Source organism: Mizuhopecten yessoensis, unplaced genomic scaffold (genome assembly GCF_002113885.1).
Source record: "Mizuhopecten yessoensis strain PY_sf001 unplaced genomic scaffold, ASM211388v2 scaffold9465, whole genome shotgun sequence".
Taxonomy (NCBI): Eukaryota; Metazoa; Mollusca; class Bivalvia; order Pectinida; family Pectinidae; genus Mizuhopecten; species Mizuhopecten yessoensis.
This window is the reverse complement of record NW_018408061.1, coordinates 129,759-153,630: the sequence shown is the minus strand read 5'-3', so window position 1 is coordinate 153,630 and position 23,872 is coordinate 129,759. Positions and strand designations below refer to the sequence as shown.

Sequence of the window (23,872 nt, the reverse complement as noted above, 5' to 3'; positions counted from 1 at the left end):
AATGAAGGGTGGCACAAATTCACAACAAAGAAAACAGACGAGAATAAAGGTAAACATGATTTATTGTGTACGTTACATGCAAGGTGAAAGTAGACAAGACGATGGATTTGAGTAAAGGTTTGATCATTGAATAGGTGAGAACAATGTTACATGACTGGAGAGACGACATACTCCACACACATGTAAAGTCAGGCGAGTACATCGAAGGTATGGCGGACACTGCTCGGCTGTTACACGTTGTCGTCCGTGTCTGAAATCATAATTTATAACAAATGCAGATAGAGAAAGAGAAAAACAAATATTGATAAGCGTTCTGACAACGAATAACTACCAGTAACTTTTGATAATTTTCGTCACGTGATAAACACACTGTAAGTAACAGTGTATAGTCACGTTTCAGATGAGAAGTTGGACTAAAGCAGGTCAATGGGAGACAACTCTTACATACTATTACATTAAGTTCCTAAAACAATTGTTTAATCTGTACCATGAACTAATTAAAAAACAATTCGGCTTCTCCGTCGAAAAATTATAAGTTTGAAATAAACAACTTTTGCGAAACCACCATATATATATATATATATATGCCACGTATCATTACTAATAGAAAGTTGCCCATATTTAAATGTAACTCGAAACTAATCATTCATTTGAGTAAATAGTATCTTAGCCCCACAATAAGACCTATCCAAAGGCATCACCAGCACAGTTTCTTCGTCTTATTGAAACCGGAAATGGCTTAATGGAGTAAAGTTAATCTCGTTGTGGAAAAATCACTGGTTCGATGTTGGTAAAAAAAAGCAATAAATACAAATAATTCGTACCACGGACTTAGATAGCAATCTAATTCCGCGTTTGTACTAAACTATCTCATAGAGGACCGAAAGGATTTAAATAATGCGTCATATTTAAACGAAGCTAGATATTGACTTTGAATCTTTAAGAACACTGAGCTCCTAGGGTAACGTGAAGTCATATTAAACAATCGAGTGACGTGGAATGTCCGGGCATGGCTTGACCAGATATGTAAATGATATGTGTTCAACTGAATGTTTTCCGGAGACAACTCGACCATATTTGTTTGTGATGTCCAACCCTTTTGATATTCATCGAGTAATTGCCAAACCCTGAATCCATAAAACAGATGAATAAGATGGTAGTTTTAAAATTCAAATACAGTTATATGTATGTTTAAAAAATAATTATATAACATTCTACGTTTATAAGGTGATCCCTCTAAGTTAGGAAATGTCAAAATCTATCTATAACGCTTGAAACCTTACCCGCGGCCGACACGATCGGAGCAGAAGTCTTTCCTTGCTCTAGGACGGGATCTGGGTGTGTCTGGGGTCCTTTGACACACACCCCTCTCAGGAATTGCATGTACCATGGGGGCCGCCCGTCATAGAAGCCCCCGGGGGTGAGGCACTTCAGACCGAAGCCACACCTACAACATTGCACGGTTTAGTCTCACCTAGCACACTGTACATTTCTGAAATACCTAGTCTCACCTAGCATACATTTCTAAAATACCTAGTCTCCCCTAGCATACATTTCTAAAATACCTAGTCTCACCTAGCATACATTTTTAAAATACCTAGTCTCACCTAGCATACATTTCTATAATACCTAGTCTCACCTAGCATACATTTCTATAATACCTTGTCTCACCTAGCATACATTTCAACTTTCACACCTGATCTCAATTTGGTTATAGTCTGTTTCAAAATTATGTAGATTGTAGTTACATACATATTATTATTAAGAACATACAAGTGTGTCTACTTTAATCAGAGAAATAAAAAGGATACCTTTATTTTACATGAAGATAATAACGATTGTTCAGTTATTATAACAAGTACAGTACTAGCCGCCTGCGTGCTATTACAACCTTTTTAAAATTATTGTTGATCAAGTAAAGCCTCAGTATCTAATCTTAATATATATTTTTTTTTAAATAATGTAATGCATCGTCTATAAGTTTCAACTGATACAATAACAGTTGACTGAATGTTGTTTGTCCCCTACATTTCTATGGTTATGTCTGCAGAATTTCAATCTCAAGCTGATTTTATGTGGATATACACTAAAGATAGGAAAAAATATTATTTTGCTAATTTTAACACATGTTTGGTCAGTGCTACCAATGATGTCACCTCCAGTAACATTAACCCGATACGCCAATAATGACATCAGCTCGTGACGTGCGCAGCCCAGCGGTGCATGTATCCTGTCTAGTACAATAGGTAGGGACTTCGTAACACCCGTGTTGGCATTAGCTCGCGTTTAGATAATTTTGAAGAAGAACGTCATGGGATCAGTCCCTATATGCCCAACTCGTTCACCCGTTGTCAGTATAATGTCACCGGGCGGAATGCTGTGCTAGGTGCATTCGGCATGGTTTTTCAGTGAGATAGCACTTTAAAGTCGGAATCAGATCTGCGCTTTCACAAGGAGGCAAGTACACCAACATACCCTGTCTCCTGCATACACACACGCAATCACGCATTCACTACACACATGGAGCCACGTCCTTAAATGATCTTATTTGTTAATAGGACGCTAAACAAAATTAAACCCAACCAAACCAACCCTATATGTCGTGACATACAAACGTCCTCAAACTGTGTACATGTTCCCCGCTTATGTTTAGTCTCTAGGGTAAGCTGAACGACTGATTTACCCATTGTCAGTAAATGTAACCGGGTGGAGTACGGTGCCGAGTGCTTTCGGCATGGTCTTCCAGTAAAGTAAACCTCCGAAACTGACACCAGACCCGCGCTTTCGCAAAGTGGCAGTTACACCAACATATCGCCTCCAGTAAACACACACACATTATAATCATGGATACCTCATGTGTTAAAATAAACTGAATTGTTACACAAGATGCTAGTGACGAGCAACATGCAATTTTTAAGGCACCAACGATTGGTTACTTAACTAATTGTATCAACTTCTGATTTTAACTATCAAGGATTCAAACAGAATATGGTGAACAAAGGCTGCGTTTAGCAGTAGGCTAGAGTACAGGTTCCCTGTGACATGGGATCATACACATGTACTTACGTTTTGTAAAAAACAATGTAAACACAAATTGCTGGTTAGTCAAACTAAGCTACTTAAGCACACTACCTTGGAGAGAAAGCCTCACATAGCTGACCCTCAAGTCGGACGCACGTCGGACAGCATCCACACGGAATTTTGTCCAGCTCACAACTCTCCGGGGGATCACCGCACGTGACGTTGTAGCAGGGAGAGCAAGGTAGCTGTGGATCCTCGCCCAATACCTCCATCGCTGTCACCAATACCACTACCGCGCATACACACAGGACGGTCCTCGTTGATCCCATTGTTACCACAGTTGCTATTGTCAAATGTGTTTCACTAGTGTTTATAATTTCAACCGTCAAACCGAAACAAGAAGTTAATATTCACAGCACGACAGAATAACCGATTTCCAACTGGCAGTGGTGTCTCAGATACAGATCTCAGACAGATACCTCTGTCCACACAGCCCGCGAGTGGCGTTTTATTGTAAGAATGACGTCACATGACAGGGGCGCGTGGATGTTGTCAGGGGTTATCACCTACCAATGTGGGACTGGCGTGACCGACGAGCTGTTCGTATCTAAGACCACAAGACTGATCTCTGAGCACTGTACATTGAAACATTCCTTGTAAGCTTGTTTTCGGTATTGCAAATTCCGAAGTCTATTTACATATACATGCAACTTACACAATCGACTTCTACTGATTCAGACTACGGTGACCCTCATTTGATGCCACAAGAAGTACCAATAACACGGTGATAACGATCGTGAATCGGTTACTGTCCTTTGTCGCTTTTTAACCACTTAACAATCTCCATACCCAGAACGAAGAAAAAGAGGTCAGATCTGCATAAAATCATCGTTTTGAAAAGTCGAACGGAGTAAAAAATTATGGCGACCGTATTTTGAAAACATGGGAGCAAGAACCTTTCTTATCGTACAGACATTTGACATGTGAACAGTCTGACGTTCTGTGTATGTAGGTGGGCTGGCCACCGTTATTGACGTTCTCTCAGTACATTAGACCGGTCACAAACTGTAGCTGTTATTAGTTATAGGTAACAGCTGTTCCGGTTATTGTCGGTTCCTCTGTTGTTAGGTAGTTGCCGTTTCCATTGGTGTGTACACGTTATTAGTGATCATGTTGTACTAAGGTGTAACCAGTTTATCAACTACCAGTTCCTACAATTTCGGTAGAAATAATGATAAGACATAATCATAAATCATAAAGACTTTCCGTCGTTTTGGCTGGTTAACATTCCGGGCTATGGAACGTGGCAGTTTGAAAACTGGCGCCTTTTGATTTTGTGTTTCAACAAGTTTTTCAAATTTTGTATTTACCAAATGCAATACAGCATATAGGTTATACAGTTACATCACACATGATTCATAATAAAGTACAATATACAAGATGGCGGAGGATAATTCATGGTTCACATTTAACATCTATTTTTTTACTGACCCACAAGGGCTTTTCTTTTGACATAACTGGGTGTGTTCATCCGCGATGAAGTACCGTAACGGGTACTTCGGTTTAACAACCACATTCTTTTACGAATATTCAGAATTGATTAAAATCGACCAATATCAAACTAGCTGAAGTGTTTTATGAAATGGTCACATATACATGTATATGTAGGGCATGACTGATCAAGGTACGCCAGTACTAGTGTCGTCATTCTGGTGTCAATACCAGTTACCAGTCTGGGCTCCTATTTATAAAAGCGTTCCCATGTTCATGGAATAATTCTGTGGTGATGCCAACTTTCTTGTAACTCGCTTTAATCGTGTGACACGGTCGGTCAAGTGTTATCATTTAAACAGCATCCGAATTGAAGTCTCTCCAAAATACTTCCAAATCAAAATGTGATGTTGTTTTATCTATCTATCACTGAAATAAATCTTTAGGCTTGAGCACAGGATCTGAGTTAGAGAATTAGAATGGTCTCGTGAATACGGAACCAATTTTTATGGATCAAAACTTAAGTGCAGTGAAAGTGTACATACATCAACACAATATTCTTTGTCATTGCTTTGTTAAATCACATTGCCGTTACATTTGTACCATTTTCTTGGTTTCCCCATCCATTGCTCTGTTAAATCTCTTTGCCGTTACATTTGTTCCATTTTCTTGGTTTCCCCATCCATTGCTCTGTTAAATCCCTTTGCCGTTACATTTGTACCATTTTCTTGGTTTCCCCATCCATTGCTCTGTTAAATCCCTTTGCCGTTACATTTGTACCATTTTCTTGGTTTCCCGATCCATTGCTCTGTTAAATCACTTTGCCGTTACATTTGTACCCTTTTCTTGGTTTCCCCATCCATTGCTTTGTTAAATCACATTGCCGTTACATTTGTACCATTTTCTTGGTTTCCCAATCCATTGCTCTGTTAAATCACTTTGCCGTTACATTTGTACCATTTTCTTGGTTTCCCCATACATTGCTCTGTTAAATTACTTTGCCGTTACATTTGTACCATTTTCTTGGTTTCCCCATCCATTGCTCTGTTAAATCACTTTGCCTTTACATTTGTACCATTTCCTTGGTTTCCCCATCCATTGCTCTGTTAAATCACTTTGCCGTTACATTTGTACCATTTTCTTGGTTTCCCCATCCATTGGTCTGTTAAATCACTTTTCCGTTACATTTGTACCATTTTCTTGGTTTCCCCATACATTGCTCTGTTAAATCACTTTGCCGTTACATTTGTACCATTTTCTTTTTTTTTTTTATTTCACTCAGACACACATAATATGTGTAATAAGAGGTCATGTATATACACTGTATTACATAGTTTAAGTGAATGACAGGCAGAACATTCTATATCATAGCATGGTACATAATAATATATATACGTGTAGTTACATACAAATAATTCAGTGTCCAACTTATATAAAATGTCACTAGCAAACAAAAGAAAAACTTATACAATAGAGACACAAGAGTACTTTTGTTAATTTTTGAACAAATAAGCTTACACTTTTTAACAATTTCATATTAAAAATTGTGAACATTCCTTTCATTTTATGTTGGTTTGGACTTGTATAAAAATAGGCCGGAATATGTTTTCCCCTTATTTTGACTAAAGTGTCGTTATTACAAGTATAGAAGCCGAGGGTTAGACAACAATAAAACTCACCCCGAGGGTTGGAGGTTTCTCTGTTACACCCTTAGGGGATGGTTATTTTTCTTCCATCCTATTATTTCAGTCACAGCTCTACCGACACTCACAGTAGGTTAGACAAAAACACACGTGGGATATGAATATCGATTTCTCCTTTGATGACGTCAAAATTACAGGTGACACATTTTAATGACGTCACAATTGAACACGTGCTAATCGGTTCTCGTTTCCCCCACTTTTTAAAATAACATGGGGGAATAATGTTGTTAGAAGGATTATAGTCTGTTTCTAAGTAGTGTGGGCAGTATTTACCTGTGTTTTTACCTGTTTTTACATGTGTTGTTACCTGTGGTTAACCCTTCTATCTAAGGTGGTGTTTTATCATATTTAATTAAAAACATATTATATAAGTTTTTTCAGATGTGTTATGATAAATGTTGAAATTATTTAAATATTAATCATATATATAAATATATATATTCAGTATTAAATATATCCATTTTGTAGTCCTTGTGCTGCTGATAAGATGATAATATGAAATGTGTTATTTCATTTTCTGGAACTTTAAAAATATTAATATAACTATTTATTAAATAAATACAAAATGTAAGAATGTAATGTGTGACTAAGAGTGTGGTGTTTAACAGCTAATTAATCAGTTAATTAATCAAAATTCCTAGATGTTATAAGTATCTTATAACTATCATAAAAATCATTGAACATCTATAATTATCCAAGATATCATTTCCTTCCATGTGAGCTAAAAGTGATCACGGCCTATGCTTATTCAATTCAATTCAATTTATTACCAAATGCACATTGCATATAGGCGTACAGAAATACACATACATATAAATACTTTACAAATATCTTGTACAATGGCCGAGAACATATGCAATAGATTCAATTCCATACATAATATTTACAAATTATGAAATTGTCATCAGTTTGGGAAAACTTTAAGGTTTTCCTAAGATAACTTAGCGGACTCTTATAAAGCATAATTTAGTTGCATAATTTAGTTGTTTATGAAATAATACAAATAAAGCCTTAATCTAACCAAATTTCTAGGAAATAACAAAACTTCAAAGTCAATCATACAACCTCAACATGAAGGTAGAACGAGTACTATATATTATATAATGAAATGAGATTATAACTCATTGTGAAGTAAAAGACATAGATCTCAATCGCATTATACAGTAACAAAACGTTTATAGCAAGACTTTGATACAGCTTATATTTCATAATATACGATTTCTCTTAACAGTTGCCTGAATCAAGTTGTACCATTTTCTTGGTTTCCCCATCCATTGGTCTGTTAAATCACTTTTCCGTTACATTTGTAACATTTTCTTGGTTTCCCCATACATTGCTTTGAGTGTACATGTATAAGCCAAGGAAAAGGTCGCTGTTACTAAAAATAAAGAAAGAAACCATATTCTATACGAGTGATATTTGCTATGGCCCAAAGTCGATGTTGACTATCATTAAAGAAAGAAAGAAAATATTTTAGATGGTTTCAATTGAAATCAAGGTCTATGCCGACTTTCAAATATTCTCCCTGTATTAAATCTACAGCTACCTCTCGATTTCTTTCTTTCAAAATATTTTTTCCAATTCTCTATGACCACCTCAGATACTAACCCATTTCACTCGTCTTTTCCCCACTGTACTATGTACATAACAGACGTTCTATCAGCGCTCTACATAAAACATTAACTTTGTGTATTTCTGAGTACAATAAGGTCTACTTGACCTGTATAACGTAGTCAAAAACAGTCTCAGTGACAGTAACATTTAAATCGGGGTTCAGATCCGCCAGAAAAGATAATCTAAATCTGTCAAATAGTGATACGGGTGGGATTTAGGGATGTGTGAATTGCGTGGGCGTAACTTTAGGCGTATCCTGAACTAAAAATGCCGAGGTTTGAGCATATTGATGGGTCTTTAAATAGTAGCAAGTTTACAACACAAGCTTATATCCTTAACGTCACATCCAAAAGTCAACTGAGATAAATACCCTGGTAGCTTTATAAGCTTTATGTACAGAGGAAACAAGGTGGCTGTTATATATGTCATTTCGTGATTTCGATATTTCGCAACGAAATAACAGTTATCGACGTCTTTTCATCCAGCATATCATTCGTCTTTTTCAGCAAAATAACGAAATAACGAACAAAAGTTAATGCATTAACAGATAAAGTAAGTCACTGTTTAGCGACCAACTTCTTTCTAGAAATAACGAGACAAATGATCTTGTGCCCTGTTAATCAACGTTTTGTGGCTCCAATAATCTGCAATTAATTAAATCATCGTTATGTCGTCCCTCTAATCATCATTGTAAATTTAACTTTTCGAAGAAATAACAATGTTTATAACCCTGACGGATACACAATACAGCGTTCCAACCTGTTTCGGCGTTATAGTTAAATGTAGAGCTACGTCTAGTATATTGTCCCATGCTGTAGGGTAATTGCTATTTATAAACGACTTCCAGTTGACAAAAATGTCCAGAAAGCCAACAAGTGCGCTGTTATCTCGTTTATGGTTTATTTGCAGAAGATGACATAATAAATTACAAACCCAAACGTAAACATGAGTCTGGAAACAAATGTATCACATTGGAATTACAATGAGACAAATGTAATCTTTCTCCACTTTGAGGGTTAAATGTTTAGCGTGATTGTGGTCTTCTTTGTCGTACAAAGCACTGCCTTGTTTAACGCAGGCAAGCATTTGTTGGTACATATATATATATATATATATTACTACATGTACAAACGAGATAAATTAAGCTAAACAGTTTTCGTCCTGAAGCGTTAGTTATGACTTAAGTAAGATGGAAATAGGTGTTATTGAATTCGGCAGAGCATTTACTTTGGGTATTCGGTATTAACAGATCATGATCAGGGTCATACCTGTAATTTTACCTGTACGTTTAGACTAATCAATATAATATGACATTTAAATGGAATAATATTATTATAAACGGAAATCCTACATAATATTCATTAACTCTGTACAGCCCCGGTCCATTATAAACAGGCAATGTACTCCAAGGACAGTAAATAGTTCATTAACTTCATAGAAAGTCTTTGTCACCAACATTGGTATGACTAATCGATTGATATATCTTTGTGCCCGATTCCCCAGTACCGACATACACGGCGACATTCGGGGAGGTTCGTCGAGAGTCATTGATATCATGTCCTTAACGCGAGGTTATCGGTAAACATATTGATACTGTAAATGGTATATATATACATTGTATCGGCTTACCGGAAGTTGAGGGGGCGTGTCACTGCGGTCGCGAGATCGTTACACCCGGGGTCAATTATATTGGACATTCCCTATTTGCACACCACAAGGTGTGCATCATTCAACCAAACGTAACGATTAATGGTAACTGACCAATGGATGATCCTAATTCTCTTGTTACATGTCATAAGACGTGTCTCTTATATTCTCTTAATTATTTACAATTTAAGGTAGGGTGATTATGAGGGGGTTCGATAGCTGTTTTTCTCAGAATATATATGACGTTTAACAGACGTCGTTTATGTAGATGAATCTTCAAATTATTCAAATTTCAAATTATTAGGAGATACGGTTTTTGTTATGTTTGACTGAAACAACTCGGTATTAACGTGTCACAATATGTTTAAATTAATTCAGTTGGTATAAGTTTGTTTTCTCGCGCTGACAGAACCGACAGGAATATGATATGAACATTAATTCCGTGTGTTTTCAATAAATAAAATTTAATTATGTGAGAAGCAGGTCCACGTCACGCTCGGGTGATGTTACTGTCGATATATAGCTGACCCAAATACGAGTTTTAATTCGGTATATTTGGAAAATATCCATAATGATCCGTGCACTCAACATTCCTCGGCGAATACAAAACATTTGACTATTTTCAATGAAGGCGACTTCCAATTTTAAAATCTGTTATATAAAGCGGTATTTGATAAACAGTTGAGTTGTATAATCGGATGTATGGATTACTAGGTCGTGTTTGTAATTGGGATTACGACCTACACCTTAATCACAACAGGGCGCCGACCACGGGTTCTGTAGTAGGTAACACTCAATCACCGTTTAATGTCCTTAAGGAAACAAATACCAGTATTTGGTCATTGTGTACCTAAGGTATATGTATTGACACTTGGGTGTTTACAGTTGGTAGACCCGAGCAGGTCACGGCTTCCGGATACTGGCATCTACTACTATACCATGACAGGGATGCGGCTAGCAACCTAACCTTGTATACTGACTTGTAGGGGCCAGAGGATCCATCGGTCCGAGTTGTCAGTTGAGTGGTGGACAGCGGTCAGTGGACGGATCATCAACATATACACGGACTTACAGAAGCTACAGCTCAAGTTAGTATACATATTACATTGATGACAATAACCCAATCACTCCTTGCTAAGCTAGTATATTGATTACAGCAACTAGTATCCCTAACCAAGTGGGTATGGCTATACTCTCTAATGGATTGGGATACTTATAACAGAATGATGCTACAATAACTAGGTTTCACCACGGTGGTATACTGATAACAATTAATCTTGGGCTATAACAAATTTAGAATACTGATTAAATTAATTATAATATCTTACCAAGTCAGCATACTGATTAAATTAGCTATGATATCTAACCAAGTTGATAAACTGATTACAGTAACTATAATATCTAACCAAGTTAGCATACTGATTAAATTACAATGTAACTATAATATATAACCAAGTTAATTAACTGAATACAGTAACTATAATAGCTAACCAAGTTAATTAACTGAATACAGAAACTATACTATCTTACATTGTGGCTATACTGATTACAATAATCTGTAAGCTGCAGACCCGTACACTTTCGCTGTTCCATCTTTGACGCAAACGGTACGGAAGTGCTACGCAAACGGTACGGAAGTGCTACGCAAATGGTACGCAAGAGCTACGCAAACGGTACGGAAATGGTACGCAAGTGCTACGCAAACGGTACGGAAGACAAGTGTTACGCAAACAGTACGGAAGTGCTACGGATGACGCTTAAAAACGGGTGACAAGAACGGGTTTACATAAAAAGCGGAACCACATAAAATATCTAAAACGAAACGAACATACCCGCATAGGAAAAAACGTCAGCACACTGTAGGCTACGAGGATCGAGGCACATAAGAATGATTTAAATTTTGCCATTTCGTTTGCATAATGGACGAGTGTGAAACAAACAGGAATGTCTCGTGATTTATAAAGATAAAGGTCGATCAAATATTGGTACATGTAATATATCCATCACAAAGACCTGATGTACGCTAACAGATCAACGCGACACACAGATAATAATCAGTTATGGTCAGAAGTATTTCCACCTGCTTACCGAACAAAAGACTAATTAATATTGACAGTAAGTAAACTTGTTACGTTTTTTTTAACGAGAAACGTAATAATGAATAAGCCTAATAATAATGATAAAAAATGGTATAATTTCAGACTACTGTGTTAAGGATCCAGTACCTCTATTGCTATTTTTTATATCGTCTTTAATTTAATACTTCCATACACTTTTAGATTTTTCGTAGGATTTGGAGGCCGATAACATGCTTAATTATTAGTACATGCAAACACATGCATCGGAGATTTGAAATGTAAACATGTTATACCATGTCTATTAATTAAACTTCATTCACAGATAATCAAGTTTTTTTGTTATACATCTTTTATTTTATTATGAAAATGTAGTTGATTCTTGTTTAAGTATACATTGTACGTGTATATTGTTACGGGAGTTATTATATTTTTTTTCAGTTTGAAAGGCAAGCTCGTGCATGTAGGAAACTATTATGAATAAGAAAAATAATATGTACTAAATGTATGTAATTTTTACATTCATGATATGTACCTCTAGTATTAATAAGAATATTGGTTTTCTTTATCGATCATAAAAGTTTAGGTATTTATACTGACTTTTCTACAGGTAAATCTTACCTGTCTGAATCCTGGTACAGGAGAAACTATGACTGTCTGCCATGGGTGTGTACTACAGAGGGTATAGGGGTCTGATGTCAGATAACATAGGGACTGAGATCAAGTCAAACTTCAATATATCTACAATATGTATTTCTCCGTTTGTACATCAAACATTGTGGATCAAGGAGGGTGTGGGCTTAGGGCGATAGCTTCCTAATCAGGTTCCAGGAGCAATTAGTCATGGTAGAGTAGAGCAAAGTAAATGGGTGTGGGTAGGGGGAGGGGTTTATTTAATAGATACATTTATCACTCATTTATAAAAAAAAAATCACTTGGGGGGGGGGGGGGGGGGATATATGCATATCTATGTGAGGATGCTCACAATCTCTTGTCTCTCGTTCCACATGAAAACGTTATGGCGTTGAGGGAAGAGGCTGACATTTTCCTGAAATTTCAAATTGACGAGCCTCCATAATTAAGTAATTTTTCGTGAAAATGGCGATGGGGAATGGTAGCGCACACAAAATCAAGTGAAAATGTTTGCTTAAAGTATACGTCTCTGACCGTTGTCAGACTTTTTACAGACAACACCACAATAGATGAGTAGCAAAACCACATAACATTTTGTTTGTCTGTGCTCAATACATGTAAGTGCTACAATATTTCATATTTTGCCTCATCACCTGGTTCAAGTGCAAGTTCTTTATTACTTTGAGTTGTTCGACTCACCAGTTACAAAGTAACAAAATTTGTGATATTAACTGTGCAAAATACAAAATAACATTACACAACATTACACACACTCACAACACAATTACAAGTGAAACTATACCTATATTTGATAATTAGGTTCCTCTCGAATTTGCAATTTTATATATTTCCCTAATTTCTTTTGTATTTTTCACACTCAATAATCCTTTCAATTTAAATATGCTTGGCTTTTTAATATAATAAGTTTTCAATTGCTCACAAATCAGAATGACATTGTCTTCAACATCATACACACTCGACGATTCAATGTTTTGATATCGCCTGTTTCTAATTTTAAGTTATGAGGAGATTTTTTTTTTTTTTATTTCTTTCAGATATTCTTTTTGTATGTGTTTACGCAGGTCGTTTTGTAGATCAAAATGATCGTAAATATATCTATAAAAAAATCTTTTGAGAATATTCTATTTTTTCTAAACATTCTTCTCTAAAAGTATCAATAAACCTTTCTTTCTTTCTTTAATAAGTCTTGTTGTCGTTAATATAATATTTCCAAATTTACCCTAGGCCAGGTTATTCCCAGCCTCTGATATATACTGTCCACTGTGTAACTTGCTAAAGGCGCTAAGTGGTACTAATTGGTCAGCTGTAAAAGGTCAATTATCGTTTTCATTGAACCATGTAAGTTCATAGGTACACTAGCCCGGAACCGCTTGACTGATTTTTGACACCTTTATAATTACCACACACAGAGAGGGCACTCCGTTAACAAACTTACTATAGACAGAGACGTATTGTAATATATACATCTCTGCTAGACATCAAGGAATCACACTCTATTTTCTCAGGAACTCAGTCACATGATGACAATAAAGTTATCTTCATAATGATTATTTTTAATGATTACTGAAAAATATCATCATTTTCAATAATCTGATATGAAATGTTTGTTACGTATTAGGGTTAGTATTCAACCTTGCTCTCTGATAACAGAACTCATGATAGATTATTTAAAAAAAATAGATTAGTTTAAAACAAATCTTCTACGTGAGAAGTTAAATATCCTAATAAGTGACATTTTTTTTTATTAAATTAGGAATTCCAAGTTAAATATTAGTTAACCTTGGTTAAGGCACTGTTGTGAAATGAAATTGTGCCTGGGGCTGTCATTTCCTGATCGAGGGACAGCCAAAGTATCTTACCTGTAGGTTTTTACCTTGAACTGATTTACCTGTATACAGCTGTACGTGATGGATAGACAATGAACTGGATTAATTGACATGTACTTAATTGCCTTGAAATCACAGAATGTGAACTTGATCAGGTACAGCACATCAGAATCCAAAGTGACCACAGGTGAATGGTCAATGCATTATCACTGCCTAGTTTCTCAGGTATATAGATATCATATTGAAAGAAATGTATCGGTCAGCGGGTGTTCATGTTGCCCTAACAACCTTTATAACGGACACTAAAGTTGTTTATGAGACAGGTCATTACCACATGGCCAGCTGTATGCCTGTTATTTAAATTACCCCTAAGGCCTAGCTGCTGGTGTGGGGAACACACAGTAGGCCCATGGGAGGAGGGCTGTTACGTCCATGTATATGTAAACCGTCATTTTTGTGGGTTTTTTTTCCTTCAGTCTATTATGATAGTTGTAATAATTTTCACGTTATGCCGTTTATAATGATTTTTTTTTACAATTCGTTTCGACAAATATATATTCCGTAAAATTTTCGACCGAACGTTTCACAAATGCTTTTTAAATGGAAAGATGTAGACGCAAGTGCTACGGAAACGATACGGAAGTGCTACGGAAACACTACGCAAGTGCTACGGAAATGCTACGGTAATGGTACGGAAGTACTACGGAAATGCTACGCAAGTGATACGCAAGTGCTACGCAAGTGCTACCCAAACAGTACGGAAATGATACGCAAACGGTACGCTGAAAGTGGAACAGCGAACGTGTACGGGTCTGTACAAAAGTTAGTATTACTGATAACAGTTATTATAATATCTAATCTATAATATCTGATTACATTACCTAACTAAGGTAGTATACTGATATTAATAACCTGTCAACTTTAACCATGTTAGTATATAGATTACTTTAATTAAAATATCTAACCTTGTTGGTAAACGGATTACAATAACCTTTAAACGCTAACCAAGTTGGTATATTATATTGGTTACAATAAGTTTAACCTCTAACCAAATTAGTATACTGATTACAGTACATATAACCAAGTAAGTACACTGATTACAGTAACTATAACCGCTAACCAAGTAAGTATACTGATTACAATACCTATAACCGCTAACCAAGTAAGTATACTGATTACAGTAATTATAACCTCTAACCAATTAAGTATACTGATTACAGTAACTATAACCTCTAACCAAGTAAGTATACTGATTACAGTAACTATAACCTCTAACCAAGTTAGTATACAGATTACATTAACTATAACCTCTAACCAAGTAAGTATACTGATTACATTAACTATAACCTCTAACCAAGTTCGTATACAGATTACATTAACTATAACCCCTAACCAAGTTAGTATACTCATTACATTAACTAAAACCTCTTACCAAGTTAGTATACTGATTACAGTAACTATAACCTCTAACCAAGTAAGTATATTTATTACAGTAACTATAATCTCAAACCAAGTAAGTATATTGATTACAGTAATTATAATCTCAAACCAAGTAAGTATTTTGATTACAGTAATTATAATCTCAAACCAAGTTAATATTCTGATTACAATTAAATTTAAATTCTAACCGAATTAGCATACTGAAACAATTATTCATTAGTAATTTCAAACTCTAATCAAGCTAGTATATACTGATAACAGTGACCTTTAAACTCTAATCAAGCTAGTATATACTGATAACAGTGACCTTTAAACTCTTATCAAGCTAGTATATACTGATAACAGCTTTACAGTACAGTATCTATAAACTCTAATCAAGTTATCTACTGGTTACATTCCCTGTTATCTCTAACCATATTATTTAGTATACTGATTACAGTAACAATTGTCTCTAAATAAGCTGTAATACAAGTTACAGAACTGCAAATATGTTAGAGTAGTAGAATTCTCAAAACTGTGACGCGATACCATGTTTACTATATCCTGTGAATACACGGCAATTTCATTATAACTGTACATGTGATCACCTGACAATTGTACATTACTGTGATTATATGACAATTTTATATAACTGTGATTTCAATATAATTGTACATTACTGTGATTATATGACAATTTTATATAACTGTGATTTCAATATAATTGTACATTACTGTGATTACTGTAAGATTCTTAAGGCTTTGTCGGGGAACTGACATTTAAGAGTATTACCCAGAGAGTGGAGATTTACTGTTTTACTCCCAATGTGGGGATTAATTTAATTTCTCTCAACTCAAATGCAAAATAGTTAGCACGTGTACCACATACAGTCCTTACATTGCATTTAACGAAAATAGTGACTTTCCCTGAAACATGCTTTGAGCGATGACGCCGTTCCAGTACCGCGATTGTTCTATTTGTTTACGTTCAGTTCTAATAATGGTTAAAACATTTCGTCTCAAAGTACATATACATTTATTTTTTATCCATTTCCTGTATGTCAATCTTCGATGTCATTTTTATACTTATTCTCGAATAACATTATCATTGTTATTTGCAATCACAACACTATTTCAGAAAGAAAAAAAAGAAAAAAATAGCGCTGCTGTGGGAACCATATTTAAACATAATTATGTCATTGTTCTTTTTTATTAAAACGGCAGTATATAGTGTTAACCCTGTCAAATTTCACACTTTGCTTTATTAGCATATTTCCACTGACATTGTTCTATGACCCTTAATTACACTGCTAGAGGTAGAGAGCCACTTCTAAAATTAAAAAGTATTCTTCGTTTGCTTTTTTGTCTAGCAAGCTTGACATATGAACCCGGTATTAAATTTGTTTTAAAAGTTCTGTAAGTTCTCAACTTGTTACCATTTATATATCCACTATCATTCCATATAGACTCGTACCATTCATCAGCATCTGAAATAAGAAGCTTTTTCTTTCACTCTTCTAATCTTGTGTTTAACAGAAAATGTTGAGTTTACAATTTCATTCAAATTTTTCTCATCAATCATTTTCAAAATTCTAGAATCCTAAGATTTTTTCAGACTAACGGACCATAGATGCACCTTTTTCATGAGTCTTTTATCATCATACTACTTTATTCTTGAAAATAAACGTGTCGTTTCTAAAACTTGACTTACATTGCAAGAGTGCCATCCCATATCACCTCTGAGTGCTAAGTTACTTGCTCAACGGTAGGCTCCTAGAAAATATCTACTTGCCTTGTGTAGTATGACAGAAACCTGTCGGTATTTATTTATACCCCATAATCCACACCCATAAAAAAAGAACCGGCTCAATTAAAGTTTTATATAACTTGTTAAATACTTCATAGGACATTTCACCGGCATGTGAATATCTTATATATAAAGGTGTAAGTGCTCTACTAGCAGATTTACAGAGTTCTCTGACAGCAAAATGCAAATCTAAATGTTCCTCAAACCAAAGTCCTAAGTACTTATATTTGCTATTCAAAGTTACTGTTATGTAACCACATGAAAATTTATAATCGTTAATACGGATGGAATTATTTCTAAAATGGACTATGTTAGTTTTGTCTTGATTAATTTCGATCTTCCACTTTTTACACCATTTATTTAAAACATCTAGCATCCGTTGCTTCGAATTTTTATCGGGGGCAATGAGTGCAATGTCATCAGCATACAGTAGTATGGAGATAATACACGATTCAATATCTATACCGCATTTCAAATCATTAATATCTTTTGCTAAATCATTTATGTACATAGAAAAAAGTTGTTGGCGAGGCATTACAACCTTGTTTCAGACCTTGCTTCATATCCATGGGTGGGGTTAAAACACGATTTATTCTAATTCTACGTTCATAGTTAAAATATAAAGATTTGATAGCATTTAAAAAACAACCATCTATACCACAATGTTCTAGCGTAGCCCATAAAAGATCCCTGTTCACGCAATCACATTTTTTTCCATATCAACAAAACATACAATAGTGGATTTTTTCTTGATCTTTCTGTTATTCAAAACAGAGTATAATAGATACTGGTGGTCTAAGCAACTTCTGTTCTTTCTAAAACCGTTCTGTTCATCTGCTAGTAATTCATTTATTTCTAACCATTTTGATAACCGATTTTTTAAAACAACGGCATAAATTTTACATGGGATTGATATAAGTACTTTGATACAATGTACACACTACAGTGCTGTAATACATGTCGTGCTTGTGTGGACGCGCGGGTTAGGAGATCTGTGTCGTGTTGAGGTCATGTGTTTTCTTACCGAGATATTACATATAATCTGTATATGTACATACAGGGGTGTCACACAGATAACCGGTCTAGCTGGTAATCCCTGTAATCCCTATTACCCACACAGTTACCGGCGTGTAATGTGACAATGAAGGAGCCTATTAGATTTAATACCATTATACGGGATTATCGTTAATCTGGGCAGGGTTAACTTTAAATGTGTAAGGGTAAAGTAATAGTTACAACGAATAAAACAAAATTGGATCTTTCTATTCCTTTGCCCCAAACAATTCCTTTCATATTGACCGATAGACATGTTTTATTCCTACCTTTCAGCCATGAACATGTGTTTTAGTAGCAATAATTCGTGTATTATAAACGCTAACCTATCTCGTATTAAAAGACAGTTAAACATAGTTTAATACTTAGCCTTTTTAGCTTCCTTATCATCCTCTTTCTTCGTGTGTAAGTCGCTATATAAAAACTACGTATTTCAGTAGCACACTCCATTCCTAAGAAGAAAGCTGCCCCATCATAACCACGTGGTTCAGCCAAACGCTTCCTCATCAGAACTGCTTCGTTCAGCCAAACGCTTCCTAATCAGAACCGCGTGGTTCATCAGAAAGCCTACTCATCAGAACCGCGTGGTTCAGCAGAAAGGATCGTCATCAGAACCGCGTGGTTCATCAGAAGGCTTTCTCATCAGAACCGCGTGATTCATCAGAAAGCTTCCTCATCAGAACCGCGTGGTTCATCAGAAAGCTTCCTCGTCAGAACCGCGTGATTCAGCAGAAAGCTTCCTCATCAGAACCGTGTGGTTCATCAGAAAGCTTCCTCATCAGAACTGCGTGGTTCATCAGAAAGCTTCCCTGTCAGAACCGCGTGATTCATCAGAAAGCTTCCTCATCTGAACCGCGGGGTTCATCAGAAAGCTTCCTCATCAGAACCGCGTGGTTCATCAGAAAGCTTATTCATCAGAACCGCGTGGTTCATCAGAAAGGATCCTCATCAGAACCGCGTGGTTCATCAGAAAGCTTCCTCATCAGAACCGCGTGGTTCATCAGAAGGCTTCCTCATCAGAACCGCGTGGTTAATCAGAAAGCTTTCTCATCAGAACCGCATGGTTCATCAGAAAGCTTCCTCATCAGAACCGCGTGGTTCATCAGAAAGCTTCCTCGTCAGAACCGCGTGATTCAGCAGAAAGCTTCCTCATCAGAACCGTGTGGTTCATCAGAAAGCTTCCTCATCAGAACCGCGTGGTTCATCAGGTTTCCTCATCAGAACCGCGTGGTTCATCAGAAAGCTTCCTCATCAGAACCGCGTGGTTCAGCAGAACAAACAGAAAGCTTCCTCATCAGAACCGTGTGGTTCATCAGAAAGCTTCCTCATCAGAACCGCGTGGTTCATCAGAAAGCTTCCTCATCAGAGCCGCGTGGTTCAGCAGAAAAAACAGAAAGCTTCCTCATCAGACCCGCGTGGTTCATCAGAAAGCTTCCTCATCAGAACTGCGTGGTTCAGCAGAACAAACAGAAAGCTTCCTCATAAGAAGCACGTGGTTTAGCAGTAACTTTCCTTATTAGGACCGCACTGATCGTTACATGTAGTAACTTTCTTCATCATAACCACGTGGTTTAGCAGTAAGTTTCCTCTAAAAAAACATTTGGATCGTTTCAAACTGCAGAGTAAGTGTACATGTAGTTCAGTTTATGAATTCTAAACAGATTCAGATTGATTCGTGATTGAAATCAATGGCATATTTGACTTTACTTTTCGATAGAAAGGTGGGATTTCATACTGGACGAAATCTAGTTGAATTTAGAAGTAAGAATGTTATCGCCATTTAAGATAATAGTAGGATTATCACGACAATCACCTGTGGTACATTTTACCAGTCTCGAGTTCTTGTCAAGGGATCGGAGTGCAATTCCGGGATCAGAGTGTGGCCCAATGATCAGAGTGCTTGCCCCGGGATAAGAGTGCTTGCCCCGGGATAAGAGGGAAGTCCCCGGGACTAGAGTGCGTACGTTGGATCAGAGTACAGTATCGGGATCACAATACAGGCCCCGGGATCAGCCCGAAGAGCAGCGCATTGGGTCCGGGATCATGATATAATCGATAATTTAGTTTAGTTTTCGTCTAGAAGTGATTAACGATGCCGGATCTTTATACCACTAAACCGTGAAGTTTATCTACGTATACATATGTATTATAATTCTAAAAGTGTTGGAATGATTTATGGAATCTATATCGAATTTGTATCGCTTTATAAACCTGATAGACTTCGGTGTCAGATCGTATAACCGTACATTGGGGCTATAGGTACCCGTTAAACCACATGTATTATTTACTCGGCAGGACAACAATAAGTTTAATTCGATTTTATGAACCTTTAGAAAAACTGTCAATTAGCGGGTAAACTGTTGCTGATATAGTCGAAGTACGTGCATTAAGTCCTTTATACTGACATACCTAAAGATGAAAACCGATCTTTTTAATTTTTGCAAGGCTTCGATTTCATTTTTTAGGAATAATGTCTCCAATCTCCAATAGAACAAAGCCAATGTTCTATGGCAGCGATTGTAACCAGATAATCATATGTCACAGTGTCTGGATTACTTAGTATCAAAGACTGGTAAATTTGACTGGATGGTGTAAGTGTGTTAAGTTCAAGGCGAGCTTGATAATCTGTGTCACGGACCGCATACAATGACCGTCGTTGAGATCGCTAGCGAGTGCACAATGCGTAAACTGACCACATTTTCAATCTAATAACTGATTTTTGACGAGGATAAAAGTTGTAGTTTAAATTACTATCTATGTTCGTCATAAAATTAACACGCGAAATTTTAGTTGTCGTCATGTGCATTTTGTGAAGTTATACATGTATCGTTTGTGAGAAAACAAAAGATACGAAATTGCACAATCTAGGCCTCTATATTTTCTTTATTCTCTGCCCTGCTCCTTCTTTCCGTTGGTATCTGCTGATTAACCTGGTACCGCAATAATAAAGTGGCCAGTCATAATACCGTATCTAGGTGGTGATATTTCATTGAGATATGTACATGTGTAAAATAAGACTTCTTACAACTAAATATATCTCTAAAAACAGCAGCATCAAACCATATCCAAGAAAAAACAATGAGAACACTCAATCTTTAGCAATACATGTCACAGGGACCTTAGAATATTCTCAGGTCCCTGTGCGATATTGGTCGTACATGTAATTAATAAAAACGCTAGACTTTTTGAAATTAGCGTCTCTACGTGTTTGCTCATAATATAGAAATTTAATCTTTAATATCTTAACTGTATTTTTTATTTTATTTTGATTACCTTTTTTGACTGCCCACTTAAAAAGCAAATTAGTGCAAATGAAGGTCGGGCCGAGTTTAGTATAACCAGCGTCCTTTCTCCCCCGTACAGTATATAGGATTGTACTTCCGTTCACCTTTAACTCCATGACTTTATGTGGGAAACTTATCTTGGTACATCAATGCTCACAATTCTTGTTCACACCTACACGAGCAGATGTTTGTAGGTGACGACTGATACCGTTATATCACGTTATTGATGGGACTTTAATAGTGGTTCGCGGTCTGACGTAAGTCGTTAAGTCTAATTTAAATGTACAACCCTTTGCCGATACGTATCTTAGGTTTAAACATTTCAATAATTTTCTCAAATGTATCCCGAGTATGAAATTCTCGGAGTCGTAATTGATTTTTGGATACAACGTGATAATTATCAGGGGTGCACGGATATGAACTTGAGGTGATTTAAGACGCTACCTCACAGGTGTGTGACGTCATTGTCGCTCTGTGTGGCCATCTTCAAGTCACCAACGTCACAGGAAGTGGGTCTCAGACCAAGGCAATTGATGAATGGGGGAGAATTCGTCACTTTAAAATTCTAGTTTCTATAAAATACAGTAAACGTTATATCAGACACATATAGCCAGACATTTTGCACTTGTTAAATAATAAAAAAAGTCGAAGGAATTTGATAAATTCCTTCACACTATTTACTTACCAGAAAACTGTAAACTATTTCATTCTTCAGCTATTACGTCAATGGCTGTTCGGTAAGTATGACAACTGAACACTATTAAGTATAATACATTCCATTATATTTGCTGTATTTGTAGCAGACAGTACCTAAAATATTTGTAATTACTGCTTAAAAATGATAAGAATGTTTCATTTGTGTTTTCCCAGAATGCCGCAAGTACACAACCGGAAGTTGTCGATGATGGCTGACAATAGTGCCTTTAATAAGAACTCTCGGTTTATGGCGACCAACCGTATGACTGAGGGGAGCAAGAAGCGGATCCGTGCCTTCAATTATGTTGAAAACAGACTTAAGGGAATCAAATTAAGGTTTTTCGATCGTCACGCGGAAATTGACCTAAGGCGCCGGGAACGCGAGCGTCAAGTTATTATGGACAGCTTAAAACGCACTCTGGCATACAAGCTCGTGGTGGAGAAACACAACCTGACGCACGCCGTCGACTACCAAAAGGCACTGGATGATGATTACTCGGGCACAGCGCTCCGGCATGAAGTCAAACACATGGTAGAGTACATGAAACCGGATCAAGTGCGTGAGAGAAAAGCCAAGGCTCTAATCAGCGAAAACCGTCGACGATACAACAGGATCATACAACGAAACAAGAATTCACTGGATCTCATTTGTCCACCAAAACGTACGTCTAGATATTTGTTTGATGAAGATGTGCTTAACAAAAAGGGCGACGACAATGATGATAATAGTACGAGAGCCCCGTCTACAGCGGAACCGAGTCGCGCTGGTGACATTTTTAAACAACGTTTGCCTACGAAACCACTACTTCCGCTTAAAAAGCAAGCCATCACACGCTCCTTTCTTTTGGAGAATGCCCAGAAGTCTATGGACGTTATGGACAGTAACCCGTCACTCACTAAAGCGCCGTACGATCTGCCCCCTGTACAGCTTCACAAAAGGTTACCCCCCGCGATAGCTGTCCAGGCGTGAAAGACGCGATCGTACTACCAATCACGTATATATGACGTACATTTTGTCTATCACTTCGGCTACTACCTGTAGCCAATGCCACACACTGAATTGGTTTAAGTAAGCTGTATGTATTTCCGTTCCAACTGTTACCGGAAACAACTTGTAACTGTTTACAGTTTGAAATCATAGATTCTTGCCTCGTTTTCGTATGTTTCGTTTGCCGAGGAGTGTCAGGGACGTAAGTACAACTTCCTAATTACAGCTAAACCTGTGTTTGACCTATCCGACTAGAATGACTAATATGGTCTGTCCAACGGGGTGTCGGATAAGACCGGTTTATGATATGTATTGTTACATGATTACTCGCTCCTCCGTAGGGAGGATCGGGGTGGATGTGGTCTTTGAAAACGGAATATGTGGTTGTGAGTGGTATCAATAAGCCACAAAGACAGGTAGTGTGGGTTGATTCACAAAAACAGGCAGTGTGCGTTGATTCACAAAGACAGACAGTGTGCGTTGATTCAAAGACAGACAGTGTGCATTGATTCACAAAGACAGGCAGTGTGCGTTGATTCACAAGGACAGATATCAGTGTGCGTTGATTCACAAAGACAGATAGCAGTGCGCATGG

At 36.7% G+C, this 23,872-nt stretch overlaps 2 protein-coding genes across 2 annotated transcripts; one reads left to right on the top strand and one right to left on the bottom strand.

Moving 5' to 3' along the window:
* Positions 1-46: 46 nt before the first annotated feature.
* LOC110458163 (perlustrin-like) lies at positions 47-3,544 on the bottom strand. The gene is made up of 3 exons (XM_021509768.1): positions 3,133-3,544; positions 1,284-1,447; positions 47-250 (listed from the first exon to the last, which is right to left on the bottom strand). Exons 1-3 carry the CDS (start codon positions 3,348-3,350, stop codon positions 231-233), a joined length of 402 nt encoding a protein of 133 aa, XP_021365443.1. The 5' UTR covers positions 3,351-3,544; the 3' UTR covers positions 47-230.
* An 18,920-nt stretch (positions 3,545-22,464) lies between these two features.
* Positions 22,465-23,527, top strand: LOC110458145. The gene has a single exon (XM_021509733.1). The coding sequence runs from the start codon at positions 22,465-22,467 to the stop codon at positions 23,257-23,259; it is 795 nt and encodes a 264-aa protein (XP_021365408.1). The 3' UTR covers positions 23,260-23,527.
* Positions 23,528-23,872: the final 345 nt, after the last annotated feature.